Raw genomic sequence first — 15050 nt, forward strand, 5'->3', positions numbered from 1 at the left:
TTTCTTTCGAGTATTACATAAATTTATTTTAGACTATTTCTCAAGATATCTCATCACTGATTTTAGGGCTTCATTTCCACAAAGCTGTTCATGAATATTCATATAAAAAAATCCGAAATTCTATTTTAACTGAAAATTCAAATGGGGGGGGGGGGAGAAAAAACTATTTGAACTGAAGTTAAATGAATACTTTTGTGCTTGAAAAGTAAAATAATTAATAACATATAATAGCTCATACTGCAGATTACTGCAGACACTTGTTTTGGGGTTACAAGGAACCCTTTTTTCAATGAAAAATATGTGAGCTTCTGACAAAATACATCTGACAAAAGGATGTCTTTTTCATCCATACGCTCACTTATTTTGCATTGTAAAAGGGGTTCCCAAAATATGTGTCTGCAGTGATCTGCAATTTGTGTTATTATACGTTATTTCTTATTTTACTATTGGAACTGAGCTTGCATAGAAATTAAGTTCCAGCTGTTTGCTTAAAAATGTGAATCCATATTTAAGTGAAATGATGCAAAAACTTGTAAAGAATTTTAAATTTTTAGGTGATGGGATCTTGTTGTGAAAATGTTATAGGCTATGTTCCTATTCCTGTTGGAGTTGCAGGACCTCTTTTCTTAGATGGAGAAATGCTGTACGTTCCAATGGCAACTACTGAAGGTTGTCTTGTAGCAAGTACTAATAGAGGTTGTCGAGCCCTGGCTGTAAGTTTCTTTACTTTAATTATACAGTTGGTTCTCTGTTTCATGACTCTCTATTTTACGATTTTCTCTATTTAAAGATGACTTTTTATGGTCCCAGATGCTCAGTTGTGATTTTAGAAGTATTCTATTTAAGGACGATTTTTTGTGGTCCCTTGAAAGTTGTTAAAAAGAGAATCAACTGTATTTCATTTAAATTTTGCTTATTATTATCTTAATAAAATATTAAAGAAAAATAAATTCAAGTATAAGTAAAGTTGATAAACTTACTGATGATTTTTTCAGCTATCAGGTGGAGTTAGAAGTAGTTTATTGGGTGATGGCATGACACGAGGTCCAGTTGTAAGAATGCCATCTGAAGTAGAAGCTGGGTATGTTGAATTCATAGTATGAAAGCTATTTTCTCTGAATCACTTTTTAAAGCAAATAATTTTGTTTCAATAAATTATTTCACAAGAGTGACTTGTACGAATACTCATAAAATTTATTTTGAGGTGCAATTTGCTTTTTAAATTATTAAAAGCATTTCACTCTCAAAAAAGCAGTTCTCATAGAATGTATATTATGTTTTGTTCTGTTTAATGAAAGAATTATTTTTAAACTCTGCTAAATGTTTAAAATATTGTTGCTAAGCATAAAGGCTTTAAAAAAGATCTACTATTAATTTTAAAAGATATGTGTCACAAGAAAAGAAGTGTTTGATGTTGCCCAGCAGGTTTGTCGTTCTTAAAATAAAATAAAAGCATAGCAAAACTGCCAATTGCATTCATTAAGTATAGATAAGTTCTGTGTTTAAACTTGAAACTGATAACAAATATGGAATTTAAATTTTAGGCCTGTCAAATAGACTACAATAAATGATTACTGAATAAATGAGACAAAAAGAATAGTGTAACAAAGAACTACCTTTTTGCAAAAAATTAGAGAAAAATAATACAAATTTATATTTTTTGAAGTTTTTATTGAAAACTTATAACTTTGAAAAATGGAGACCTAACCATTGGAAACTTATAACTTGCAGAGACCTAACATCTGTCTGCAAATTTGTGCGATTTATCGTTGTGATATTTTCTTTAATGTTATTAAATTTCTTCGTTTGAACTGTAAAAAGTTTGTAGGTTTCTTCAATGCTATTTTATTTATCATGTAAAACATTCTGCTCTAATGTTAATTTATTAATTTGAAATTATTTCTAGAGAAGTAAAAAGATGGGTTGAAAAGAGAGAAAATTTTGAAATTTTAAAAGCTGCATTTGATTCGACAAGCAGGTACTTTGCCTTTTCTTTTGGTCTACATTTCTGACATTAAATTATTCATATATGTATGGGTTATGGAAATTGTGAACTCATTTGTACTATCTTAAAATTGTACAAATCATTTTCAAGCTGTGTCTATATATATTAAAAAAAAAAAAAAAACATTGCTTGAGTCAAGTTCATCTTCAAAATAAATATTTAAAATCTTTTATAATCTCTTCATTTCAGAATTTATAAGACACTTTTGCATTTTAAACAAAAAACTTTCATTTGTTAATCAATAAAGGAATTTGTGGCTAGATGATTTAAATAAAGAAGTGATTGGTAGCAATAGTTGTATCTTCAATGAACAAAACATGCATTACTTAGAAAATGCCTTTTATGTGATAATAATAATTTTTTATTGCAGGTTTGCACGATTACAAAGTGTTGAAGTACAAACTGCTGGACCATTAGCTTTTCTCAGGTTTAGAGCAGTTACTGGTGATGCCATGGGTATGAATATGTTGTCCAAAGTAAGTTTTATTTTCAAACAAACATTTTCCCCCCAAATGAAATACATTAACTCTTTTATTTTCTTCTTAGGTTCTGCTAAACTAACTGTCATTTTCTTACATAGGGATCTGATGTTGCACTCAATAAATTACGTGAAATATTTCCAAGTGTAGAAATCCTGAGTCTCAGTGGCAACTATTGTACAGATAAAAAGCCAGCTGCTCTTAATTGGTTAGTGTTATTTTTAGTTTTGTTCAGGGTTCGCCGAAAAAAAGCAGTCAAATATTTATTTTTTCAACTACAGTATTTTCAGTATAAAAATTATTAATCATGGTAATATTGTTTATTTATTATTAAAAATAACCAAAGATATATGTACTATATTTTTATGATGTATTAATACATCATTAATATAAAAAAAATTAATATAATATTCCATTTTTATTTTATATTCATAAAAATATTAGTAATGTAATAATTTTAATTCATATTAAAAGTGCCTAGTTACTAAACTACTAATTCGCAACTCCAACAAACTATAGGGGGCACTGCAGTCACTGTCTAATGGCGGACAAAAAAACTAAAATGCACGTGGTAACGAAGAAAATGCTAATAAGCCTAGTAAATTTTGTTCGTATGCATGATTTTTTCGCTTTATTCTTTTTATATTAATTTTCAAAGTCTTGTTGATATTCTGGCCCACGTAGAAAGAAATGAGAATTCAAGAAGCATTACTAAACGTCAAACATTAATGCAAACTACGTAGTTCGTAGTTCTAAGCAGCCATTTTCACGATGTTGAATTCTTCGATATTTATCAATTCTTGATAAAACTAAATAATAATTGTGGCCTGACAAGAATAACAATTAATGCTAGAAAATTTAATATGACATTACAAATTATTATCGAAAGAAGATGATACTTTTTTGCCTTGCTTGGCTAGTGCTTATTGTTTTGCATTTGTAGCCGAGTTATTTCTCTCGAATTCCCGAATCGGTTAATTTAAAATTTTTCTGTTTCGATTTTTCTAATTTCTGAGTTACGATTTAATTGTGTCATGTTATGCAAATCATCAACAAAATTCTCACGGATATATGGTGGTAGTTTTCTTTTCAGTTTGATTGACCATTATTTCTTTTTACTTATCGAATTCTGTAATCTTACCACCATTTTATTCCACTCATGATAAAAATTAAAAATGGTTTAACTAAAACCGCGAAATCTCACCAAGGTTACTTTGCTCGCACAATACTAAAACTATAACCCTAAACAAATTTGGCGAAACCTTTCAGCTGAGAATAAAAGGAATAAAGTAAATTCTTTCTCGGTTAAACATTTTTCATTTTGTTCTACGATAATATATTCAAGAAAATATTTTGCATACTGTCCATTCCAACTAAATGCTGCTGTAAAATATGGTTAGTTAAATTAATTTAAGATTAAAAAAACTTATATTCTTACAAATTCATACAAAACAATAAATTTTTTTACCTTGTATAACGTTATCCAAGTTTGTTAATCCAGAGTTTTCGCTTTCACCATTCATATTTTAGAAGGAAATAAGGAAAACTAACATTATTTTGAGAAGCTCGAGAATACTACTAAGAGACGAATTAATTTCTGTAGCTGAAAGCAAAAAGTGGCGGATTGGTTGAAAAAATCGGCCCTGGCATTACGAGATGTAGCGGCCCCATAGCTCTTATAGATATTAAATTTTACTTAATGATTGGGATATCACTTAAATATGAGGACTTAGCTTTCTGGCTTCTGGGAGTCATTAAAGTATTAGCAACATAAACTTAATGGAAAGATTAACATTGTCTGAAATAGGGGGGTCCGGGGGGCCTCTATAGCAAAAATTTTTGAAATTGTAGTCTTAAAAGCTCAGTTTTAGACAATATTTGGTGATGTTAGGGGAGCGTAGTTCAGGGTTTCTCCTGCTGCAATTTTTCGGAAGTGGAAATCCAAAAACAGAATTTTAAATTATATTCGAGTATATGGTATGAAGAGTGGTTCCGGGGGCTCTTCTCTGAAATTTTTAAAAAAGTATTAGCTCTGAAAATGCAGTTTTAGAAGATCTTTGGTGATTTTAAGTCGAGATAGATTCCGAGGCCACCCACGAGAAAATTTTCAAATTGAAGTCTTAAAAGCCTGTTTTGGTAAAGACTAGGGCGCCGGCAGTTACTCGAAAGTTAAGTTCCAAAAACGAAATTTTTGCTGACCTTCAGTGATGTTAGGAGAAGGAGTTTTCAGGAGGTTCACCCCGGAAAATTTTCGAAATTGAAGCACTAAAAATCAGATTTAAAACGTTCTTTATTGATAATGCCGAGAGAGAGGAGGGGATGGTGCACTTTCTCAGAAAATTTTTGATACTGTTAATTTAAAAAGACATTTTTAGACCATCTTTGGGAATGTCAAAAAAATGGGAGAGGTTCGAGTACTTTCCTCCAGCAAATTTTCAAAACTGGAATTCCATGTTAAGGCGGGAGTGGATTTGGCTGGTTTCTTATAAAGTTATTTAAAATTGAAGCCCAAAAATTTTAATTTTACACGATCTTCGATAATATTAGTAGGGGGGGGGGAGGTTCTGGGGACCACGGAATTCTTTCGACATTGGTTTTTATCAACTTATTTTCTTTTTAAACTGAGGGGCCCGAAACCGTGAGTTTGTACAGCATACAGAATACTTTATGTTTCGTCAAAAAATGTTTGAAACGCACAATTCGTTGGCCTCTGGCCTTTCATTTGATAATTTTAATAATCTAGAGTCTTACATGCTCCTCAATGGTATTTTAAGATTGCATTTTAAAAATAATTTTACGTAAAAAATTTTTTTTTCACTTTTATTCCAATTGTTATAAACAGGGTCGCTGAGAGCAAAAGCGAACCCAGGAAAAAATGACATAGGTAAAATTTTTTTCACAGACCCCCTTCTACACCTTTCACCATTAAGATATTTTACCCTCTGCACGAGTTCAATTCCGAGCCGGGCCCCTATTCTCCAACTAAGCTGACATGACCTCATGTCAGGGCTTGTTGTAAGTTGCATTTTATAGCAATTGTGAATTTTCATTTATAAATAGAAGCGTCAGAGACCAAAAGTATTTTAACTTTTTTACGATCGCTAAGGTTTCCCTGTTTTTTTTTAAATTTATTCATTTATTTTTTTATTACAACACTAATAACATATTGGCAGCCCCAAGGTCCGACTAACTAAAAGTGAGGCCCTAGGCCCACATTAATTTGGGGGCCCCCTGAAGACTATGCAGTGTTTGATTTACATTTTTAAAACACGGCATTTTTGAGGGCCTCTTTGTCTAATCAAACAACTATGTATAAATCACTTATGTACATTTATGAATCCCCTTTGGGCCCCCTCATAATCGTGACCAAGTGAATTCGTTACTGGCAGAATGATTAAAAATCCCCCTTTGAAGAAGTTTTTTCCCAATTAATAAATCATATTTTTTTATTTTTTAAAAAATACATGTATTTCTCATATTGTTGCAATGCTATGCATAATTCTTTAAAACATTTGGGGCCCCTTAGGAACATGGGGCCCAGACCTAGACCTAGTCAGCCTGTGTGGTAATCAGGCCCTGGGCAGCCCCATTTCAGAAATCCCCTCCCCCCTCTTGGTGACGGCCCTACCTCCCTCCACCCGCAAGCTTGCAAGCTTTAGCCCATGCGTAAAAATGAGCTGAGGCTGTGTTTTGCGAATTTGCGTTATTCTAAACACATGCGAGCAAAATTTATTTTGCTGTTAGTAGACAGGCCTGAAAGACTTTGCTGTTAGTTGATCGGCCCGAAGCATGATCGGCCCACCGGGTAAATGCCCGGCTGCCCGCCGGCTGTATCCGCCACTGAAAGCAAACTAGACACATAGATTTCATGAATAAATACTCAGAACAAACTGCCTGTGTCTACGTCAACAGACACAGTGAAACGCAACGTGGCAATGTTTTAGTTTCTTCGGCAGTTTTGTAAATCACCGCAAGGTAGCGTATTCGAGCGCTGGAGTTGCGAATACTAAATGTTGGTTGGAAAAAAAAGGAAATGTCTTATGACTGTGCACCAACTAATACATATTTTTTATTTCAGTGTAACAAAACTGTGTAAAAGTAGTTAACAGAATAAAAATGAGTAAAACAGCTAATGCTAAACTAACTCATTAAAATTGATTAAAATGTTAAATGAAATATTATATGTAAGTAATGAAAGAAACCTTAACTTTAAGTCTACATGTTGTAATAATAATATAAGGAAATAGAGTGATTTGAGGATGCATTTACTATTTTGAAGACTTTAGTTTCTGCTGATTGAAAATATCAAATATATATCAAACTATCAGATATTTTCAATATTTTTGAAAATATCATGATATTTTCAAACCCTTGATTTGTTGCTATGCCCTTTGTTTCATCTTTTTTAATCTAAAGAATAAATCAGTTTATTTATTTTTTTGTAAATGAAGGAATATGTGTTTACATCTTTCTGCATCAAATGCTTCTAATTTTAGCTATTCATTTGAAAATTTAAAAATTGAATGACTTCTTTCTGTTTGCATGCTGACATTTTAAATAATCCTGAATTCATTTCTTACTTTGTGTTTTAAATTAAACACATTGGAATGCATTAGATCTTTATATATGTTGAAATGTATTTGTTAAGAGCTCTCACTTTTTTTTTTTTTTTTTTTCAATTCCTTGCAAATTGTAATCGGCAAAAATCTCAAACATGCTATATTTGAACTAACATTTTCTGAAATTAAAAGTATTTCAAAAATCTGCATTTATATATGGTAAACGACTCAAAAAAAAAAAAAAAAATGTTTTCAATATTTTTTGAAGCTGATGATTAAAATGCAGATAATCACAGAAAATAATATATTTTTTGCTACCAAGCACAATATTTTTGATTTGGAAATATTTGAATTCTATCGTTATTACTTTGGCCTCATTTAAATACCATGTTAGCTTTAAAAGTGAAACCCATTTTTCCCATAATTTTCTAATGGAAATTAATCCAGCAATAATTGCTATTTTTGGAACAAAATAAAGTGGTGCTTAAATTATGGTTTCAGGCATATGAATGAATTTTATAATCAGCTTATAAGCATAGTTTTGTTTAATTCTGTAGATAACTGATTGAGGTATTAAATTTCCAACTTTCTAATTTGTATTATTAGCCAAAACAGACAAATGTGAAATTTCAGTTACATAATTGGTCTTTCAATACATTGATGGTATGTGCTGAAATTTCAATCAAATCAAATTCAAGTTTTAAAAAGTTCAAGTCTTGCTACTAAAGAGAGAAAAAAATAATTTTTTTTAACATGCAATTTTATTTTCAACAGAAATTAACTTTGCATTTTTTGTATAATGTGGCATAATGTTTGTTAATTTTCTCTTCCTCTGTATAGGATTCAAGGACGTGGCAAAGAAGTGGTTTGTGGAGCAAAAATTCCGGCTAAAGTAGTAAAAGAGGTAATTGCTTTACTGACGTACATTTTAAAAGTTGTTTTTGTATTTTTTAATAAATAAGGACAAAAAAGTGTCAATCATTAGAGCATAGCAAAGCATGTTTTTTGACACATAAATCATTTGCTCCACCCTTTTGGCTTCAGGCGAGAGCTTGAATATTTAGGAAGATACAGCAATTGTTGTGGAAGATTCCATTTGTTTATTTCCAGTTTACTGCACCAACATGAAGACATGATTTACCATGCTTGGTACATGATAGGGTTATTGCAAATTTCTTGAAGTTAATTCAGACAAGTTTTTTTAGTGTTGTATTGTAATATATATCTCATGTTACAAAACAGTACAGGGTTCGCACGGGTCATGGAAATCCTGGAAAGTCATGGAAAAAAAATAACAGAATTTCAAACCTGGAAAAGTCATGGAAAATTGAAATTTTCATTGAAAGTCATGGAAATTTATTTCAAGTCATGGAAAAATTTCCTGGACAAAGAGAAAAGAACAGCAGCTAAAGGAGCATTAGAAATCTTGAGTGATTTAACAGTATAGCACATAAAAGCTATTAAAAGTCGAAAATTGAACGATTCAAAAATCAAATCTGAATTTAGAAATCTCATTGCATCCACTCCTGTCGCAGCTGCTTGCAATTTTTTGCGATGTGATTTTACTGCCTGGAAATCACTTATTCTGAATTTACTGTTATTTTAAACACTTCTTATGTTTCATATTCTGTAGTAGCAAAATTTCACGTTCTTAGTTTTGCCACGCCCACTCAAAAAAAAAAAGCAATTCAATTGCATGCGAGTTCGATTCCATCACTCGTAAGGACTTTATTATTAAATTTATCAGAGTTTATCTTAATTTGTTGAATGTCTTAGAAAATAAAGATCTTAAGTCAGGCGATAGAATACAGAAAAAAAGGAATTCTAATGCTCTAAAACAGTAGTGCCCAACATACGGCACACAAAACTAATCCATACGACCCACTGCTACGTTCAATGTCGGGAATTAAACGTGTTCTGGAATTTCTGAACCTATTAATTTATATACATTTGAAAATATGCAAATTTGTAATTAAAACAAATATACTTCTGAATCAGAAGATTGATTCATTAATGAATGGTTTTTTCAAAAAAGTTCTAGTTTAGAAACATAAAGGACCAAACTATGTGGCTTTATTCAAAGAACCAAAATACTGTCAAGTTACGTGGATGATTAAAGGCACTGTTGACACTAAAAGGTAACTTTTGAAGCAAATTTATTGAAACTTAGTGATGACTCATTCAACCTTTGTCCCATTCGATTTCATTCTGCCTGTTTTTTAAAAAAAATATCAGACATTTAAGCATTGTCATATTCGCCTCGCTGCATTTTTACTTTACTTAAATTTATATGATGAAGACAAATAAGAATAGTTTAGGTTTTTAAGTGTGCACTTATATTTTTTCCATTACGAGTAAGTGCTTCAATGAGGCTGTGGCATTCATATAGACGTTTTGCTAATGTTCATTTCCAAATATTACCAAGTTTGAGATTAAATAGTGCTATTCTCTTCGTATAACGAGGTCATGAAAATTTTCATTGAAGTCATGAAAAAGTCTTGGAAAAGTCATGGAATTTTTTCATCCAAATAGAGTATGAACCCTGACAGTAGCAGAAGGTTGAAATTCTGTCTTTATATACAGGAATTGTACTGTGTACAGTTGTGCATCTCCGCTTTTGGTATAATTAAGATGTTCCATAAAGAATCTTTACTTGTCTTTTGTAGCAAATCAATGTTAATTTCAGTCATTTTTCCTATCAAGGTATTTTCTCGCAGGTGCCATAGTCATCTGATAAATATTTCACATCACTTTGTGAATATTGGCGACACATGCCTTTCAACATGTTTTTGTTACAATTCATGTAAAGCAGTATTTTAATCGCAATAAATTTTGGTTTTCAGACTTCAACAGCAATTGTACTTTAATTAGTAAAATGTATCCAAAGTTCTTTAATTGATATGTAAGGAAGTTATGTGGTCATGGTGTCCACTTTAGATTTAAAAAATCTTTGTTAGTTAAGTAGTTGTATGAAGTTTAAAAAAAGTAATTGTGTATTGTAGCTTGTATTATGGCTTTGTATTGTAACTGAATTGCTACGAATCTCAATGTCAAAAAAGTTTTCAAATTAAATATATGTACAAAAAGCATTGATTTGAAAACTAACATTTTTTTTATTACTAGGTTTTAAAAACAGATGTACAAACTTTAGTCAAGTTGAACATAGCAAAAAATTACATTGGATCTGCTATGGCAGGGAGCATTGGTGGATTCAATGCCCAAGCTGCAAATATTGTCACTGCCATTTATCTTGCAACTGGTCAAGTAAGTATAGATTCTAGTTTATAAGAAATTAAGACTATTCAACATTAAAGAATTTTGTGACCCCTAAATGTTTAATATCTTTGTTAACGATGGACTTCATGTAGGATCCTGCCCAAAATGTTACTAGTTCCAACTGTTTGACTCAACTAGAAGTCACTGGAGAAGATGACAAAGACCTATATATCACCTGTACAATGCCTTCTATAGAAGTAGGAACTGTAGGAGGAGGCACATTTCTTCCAGCACAGTCTTCTTGTTTAGAGGTAATTAGTGCATTATATCAAGAATAATTAACATGTCCTCTTGCATTTTCAGCTTGTAACTGTGTACTTCAGTTGTAGAATTGAGTTGTAAACGAGTCTTTGTTTATCAAATATAGATGATAAATGACAGTGATGAAAGCTTCATTGGTGATGTGTTAACTTCTAATGACAATAATGAATTTTGATTCAGTGCATTGATCGATAAAATGTGTTTTAAAAGGTTGATTTGAGATCAATTATGTATCACACAGAAATTGTTTTTTTTTTTTTTTTCAGTTGTTTCCCAAATAATAAGGATTCAAATCATTTTTGAGGATGAGTGCTATTTGAAATTTTAAAGTAGTTGTCTTATAAACACTACACAGATCTACTAAAAATAATTCTAGGATTGACCTTTTGGTCACCCCTGGATCATTATACATATTTGGCCGAGGAAAAAAAAGTCTTCCGAAAATTTATTCATGATTCCAATTCAAGGTTTTTTGATGTAAAAAAAAGAGGATATTTTTCTATGCATAAAACTTAATGATTTCGAACAAAATTTTGAATGTTGACTCAATGTTTGTTTTTCCCACTCGGTTGGGAGGATGGATTTTAAGGAAACTAACTCTTATCTTAAACTGAAATTGCACTTAAATTTAAAACATCTTTTAAAATTTATAAGCTCTTTTTGAGGGTAAAACAAATATTACTTTCTATGTAGCAGTAAGGCTTGTCAAATAAGTTAAATCAAAATTTATCCTAACACCTGTAACATTAGAACTATGATGGTTAATGTCATTTTTTTCAGCTTCTTGGAGTTAAGGGACCTTGTGATTCATGTCCTGGCAGAAATGCTTCAAAATTAGCAAAAATTGTTTGTGCAACAGTTCTTGCGGGTGAGCTTTCCCTTCTTTCTGCATTAGCAGAAGGACATCTTGTACGTTCCCATATGACACACAACAGGTATGTAAAAATTGTTAGTTTGAACAGCATATCCACCAGTTATTTTAAAAGTATTATTCATATATGAGGTAGTGAGATGCAAAAGGATGTAAGTGGCAAAATTACAAATTTGGAAGTAACTAGTACAAATGGTAGGTGAACCTCTTCCCTGTTTTGGGGCAGAGGATATTACTAGTAGCCATGGAAGATGCTGCAATACAGCATGATTTAGAAAAAAATTTCAATCAAAGCCTACCTAGGACTGCAACTTTAAACACTCAAAACAATTTGTTACTCAAAGCTTGAAAATGTCCACTTATATCAATTTGCTTCTCATTGCCTCATATTATCTTAACTAGATTGTGAGTACACATTCCCTTCCTCTTCTTTTCTTGTTATGAAAGACCAGAAAAATCATTTTAGGACATTTTTCATGAATTAGTCATAATAAACCATGATTTTTTTTTATGGAATCTTAAAAACATACATCAAAATAAAAACTGAAAGAAAATGCTCATTGGTTGAACATGTAACTGCAAAAAATTAATTGCAGTATAAATATTTGTAGCAATGCTCATATTCCTTTATTTTATTTTTTAGGTCAACTGTAAATGTTCAGTCTCAGTTGACGTCACTACCATCAGTAGATAATGCTTTAGTTAATGTGAATCCAACGTCATGAGCTGTTGTCCGATATTGAAATCTTCGAAGGCATATGAAGCAAAGAAAAAACATCTCTTCAACTCATTGCATTTTCAAAAGTGATCAAAGAATTTTTAGCCATGGGCATTACAGAGTTAAGGAAAGAAAAATCATTCAGCACTTCCAACTCAAGCAAATATCTTTAGCATGTATCAAGTTTTCACACATTTGATCTTGAAAATAGATGAATGCATTAAATCCTCCATTATTTCTACTTAAAAGATTTGTATGAGTTTCACTCCAGCCTTCACAAGCCTTTTGAAAAATTTTGCTACATATGAAAACATGTAAATAATAGGTTAATAAATTTAGAATTGTATATTACCTTTTAAATGGGACTTTTGATTTTATTTCACATAATGCTGCAGGTGTAAATCATACATGTGTAGTTTCTTGTTCATTTCTCTTAGTTGTGAAATATGTAGACCGAAGACAATTAGACTGAGATTAGGGCTACTTTTAAAGACCTGGAATTTTCTAATCGCAACAATGACTATTTGGCGAGCTGAATGGTCAATCTTTGAGTCTTAAGGTTAACAATGGTGTTTCTCACAGGATGTGTTTTAGAATTTGAAATTTTGTTTTACCTAACCAAGTTATAAAACTATAAGGGGAGTAATATTTGCTATGAATAAATATCGAACATGCTACAATAACAAATGATATATTTTATTTACATGCATAACTTATAAAGGATCACAAAGCTTTCTTAACCAGTCAGGATTGTAACCACTAAGGAACTTAAGTTGCTTTCTACCACTTTCTTCTTGAGCTGTAAATTAAACACATTTTGTTAAGTTTCAACGTTTATAACGCAAAATACATGCACTATAAAACGAAACAAAACACTTAAATTGAAAGACACTGGGCGGGACATGTTAATTTTTCAGTAGGGCAATTTCCAACTTATTAAAAATATTTGTAGAATTTTTCAAAGGTTCAGCACTAAAACCAGTAATGTTTTTCTCCAAATGACATAGGGTAACGGCACCAGTAACAGACATGCTTAAGACATCACTCTCAGGCTAACTCAATTTTCTGAGCCATTTAATGTATTTAGATTTTTAAAACTTTTATCTAATGCAACTACATCTCATCTAACGTTTGACTGTTTCTGGATCCTCTGAATTAATTAATTCTATTTTCATTTGCTCAATTTCGAAAAAGGTCTGACCCCCCAGTAACAGACACCAAAAATTCTGATGATACCCAGTAACAGATAGGATGAGTAATGGACAAAATTCCTCTTTTCTCTTCAAAATGTGCAAAAGTTCCTTTATTTTTAGACCTTAACCATTATTAAATTCAAATGCAGATGAAACACTGGCAGACCTCGTGTTGGCTGTTCGTAACCTTCGACCACTGCCTTGTAAATACCAACTGGGTGATAAAATTCACTGTGAATAACACTAGATGGTTGCACTGTATTCATGAGTCACAGCAACATCAGTTTTACTCACCTAAAATTCTTATTATTTAAATCCAAACTTATGAATATCTGTTACTGGACCCTTGTATGATACTGGTGCCGTTACCCTAATACATTGTCATGTTTATTTTAATTTTAGTTACAAGAAACTAAAATTTTGACCAAACAGTCACTCCTTTTGGCTTGTCACATTTCTGCCCCAATCTCTTCCATTGCTTTTCAGCAATATCCTACTTTGTAAAGCATTTACAAACCTTAGGAAGATACTTAATGCAGTAAGTCCCAAAAGAACCTTTGAGCTATTGGTAACTCGAGTTAACTTTTTCAAGAGTTTAGGATCTAACCAAAACTTTGAGATAAAAGAAAATTGTAGTTAAAAGACTTCAGTTTATAGAGAGTTGAATGGCAAGCAGGCCTCCTATCATTCCTATTTTATGACTTGCTGCATATTTTTAGTACTTTTTAAAATATTGACTAGTTTTAAAGAGTGTCCCAAAATTCATATTTTAACTTCTCACACAAAAAGTGATTTCTAGATTCCAAACTTTCTTATTGGGTGTAAGTACAGTTGAGCTCGTTTAAAGTAATTAATTTTAAATACACCAAACCATAGTAATTTTTATCACTTTGATCTGAGATAACCGAATATCCCACTTATGCAAATTAAAAGAATTCTCGGTGGCAAATTGGCTGTTCTACTACGCAGGCTTGACAGTATAAGTAATCTGTATAGATTTTCAATATTAATATTTATAGATTTTCATATTGCACTTTAGAAACTTGATATTTCTGATTTTTCCTCCCTTAAAAAAGGATTATAATTTCTGGGAAAAAATAAAATAGCTGATTATATTCTTTATTGAAGCTAAATATTGATTCATGATGCACTACATATTCCTTTACACTAAACTTTATACCAAAGGGTTGGCAAGTAAAGTAATAATTGAGGGTCCGTATAGTTTTGAAATTTGAGCTCACTAAATATTACCCACTAAGTCAGCACTACATATTAAAAACTCAACAGTCATGCAATTACATACAAAATATTAAAAAAATAATTATTAAATAAAAACAAAAAACCTGACTGTGTAAAAAAAAAAACTAAAAAGAAGAAAAAGATAAGACCAGTAGTTTAGAAAGTTATTAAGTACTACTGAATAACTACACCATTGAATAGCTTTATAAAAGATACACACATAAGACAAATCATAAATTCAAAAGCAGAATAGAAGGATCAACAGTCGGGGCCCATTCTTTTTTGACCAATCAAGAAACCTTGTAAAATTTGATTACATGTACTGTACATATAGTATACTAATTTATATACACATACACACATTAATATAAAATACCAAGGCAGGAAGATAAATGATTCCAAATAGTTGAAGAGCACAGGGAGGAAAGGCAAAATGTCAGTATTTCCAA

The 15050-nt window shown here is 31.3% G+C and overlaps 2 protein-coding genes across 2 annotated transcripts in view; one reads left to right on the forward strand and one right to left on the reverse strand.

Annotated features, from left to right (window-relative positions):
• LOC129217472 (3-hydroxy-3-methylglutaryl-coenzyme A reductase-like) overlaps nucleotides 1-12529 on the forward strand; it is a 38572-nt gene extending 26043 nt beyond the window's left edge. The window contains exons 13-22 of the mRNA XM_054851778.1: nucleotides 555-713; nucleotides 996-1081; nucleotides 1907-1978; nucleotides 2376-2481; nucleotides 2586-2692; nucleotides 7884-7947; nucleotides 10167-10307; nucleotides 10412-10570; nucleotides 11361-11515; nucleotides 12095-12529. Coding sequence (XP_054707753.1) covers nucleotides 555-713; nucleotides 996-1081; nucleotides 1907-1978; nucleotides 2376-2481; nucleotides 2586-2692; nucleotides 7884-7947; nucleotides 10167-10307; nucleotides 10412-10570; nucleotides 11361-11515; nucleotides 12095-12176 — 1131 coding nt within the window. The 3' untranslated portion in view covers nucleotides 12177-12529. The remainder of the gene's footprint in view (nucleotides 1-554; nucleotides 714-995; nucleotides 1082-1906; nucleotides 1979-2375; nucleotides 2482-2585; nucleotides 2693-7883; nucleotides 7948-10166; nucleotides 10308-10411; nucleotides 10571-11360; nucleotides 11516-12094) is intronic.
• Nucleotides 12530-12844: 315 nt separating this feature from the next.
• LOC129217473 (28S ribosomal protein S29, mitochondrial-like) overlaps nucleotides 12845-15050 on the reverse strand; it is a 60453-nt gene continuing 58247 nt past the window's right edge. Inside the window, exon 13 of the mRNA XM_054851779.1 lies at nucleotides 12845-12968. Within this exon, the coding sequence (XP_054707754.1) occupies nucleotides 12883-12968 (86 nt within the window). The 3' untranslated portion in view covers nucleotides 12845-12882. The remainder of the gene's footprint in view (nucleotides 12969-15050) is intronic.

The sequence above is a fragment of the Uloborus diversus genome, chromosome 2 (assembly GCF_026930045.1).
Source record: "Uloborus diversus isolate 005 chromosome 2, Udiv.v.3.1, whole genome shotgun sequence".
Lineage (NCBI taxonomy): Eukaryota > Metazoa > Arthropoda > Arachnida > Araneae > Uloboridae > Uloborus > Uloborus diversus.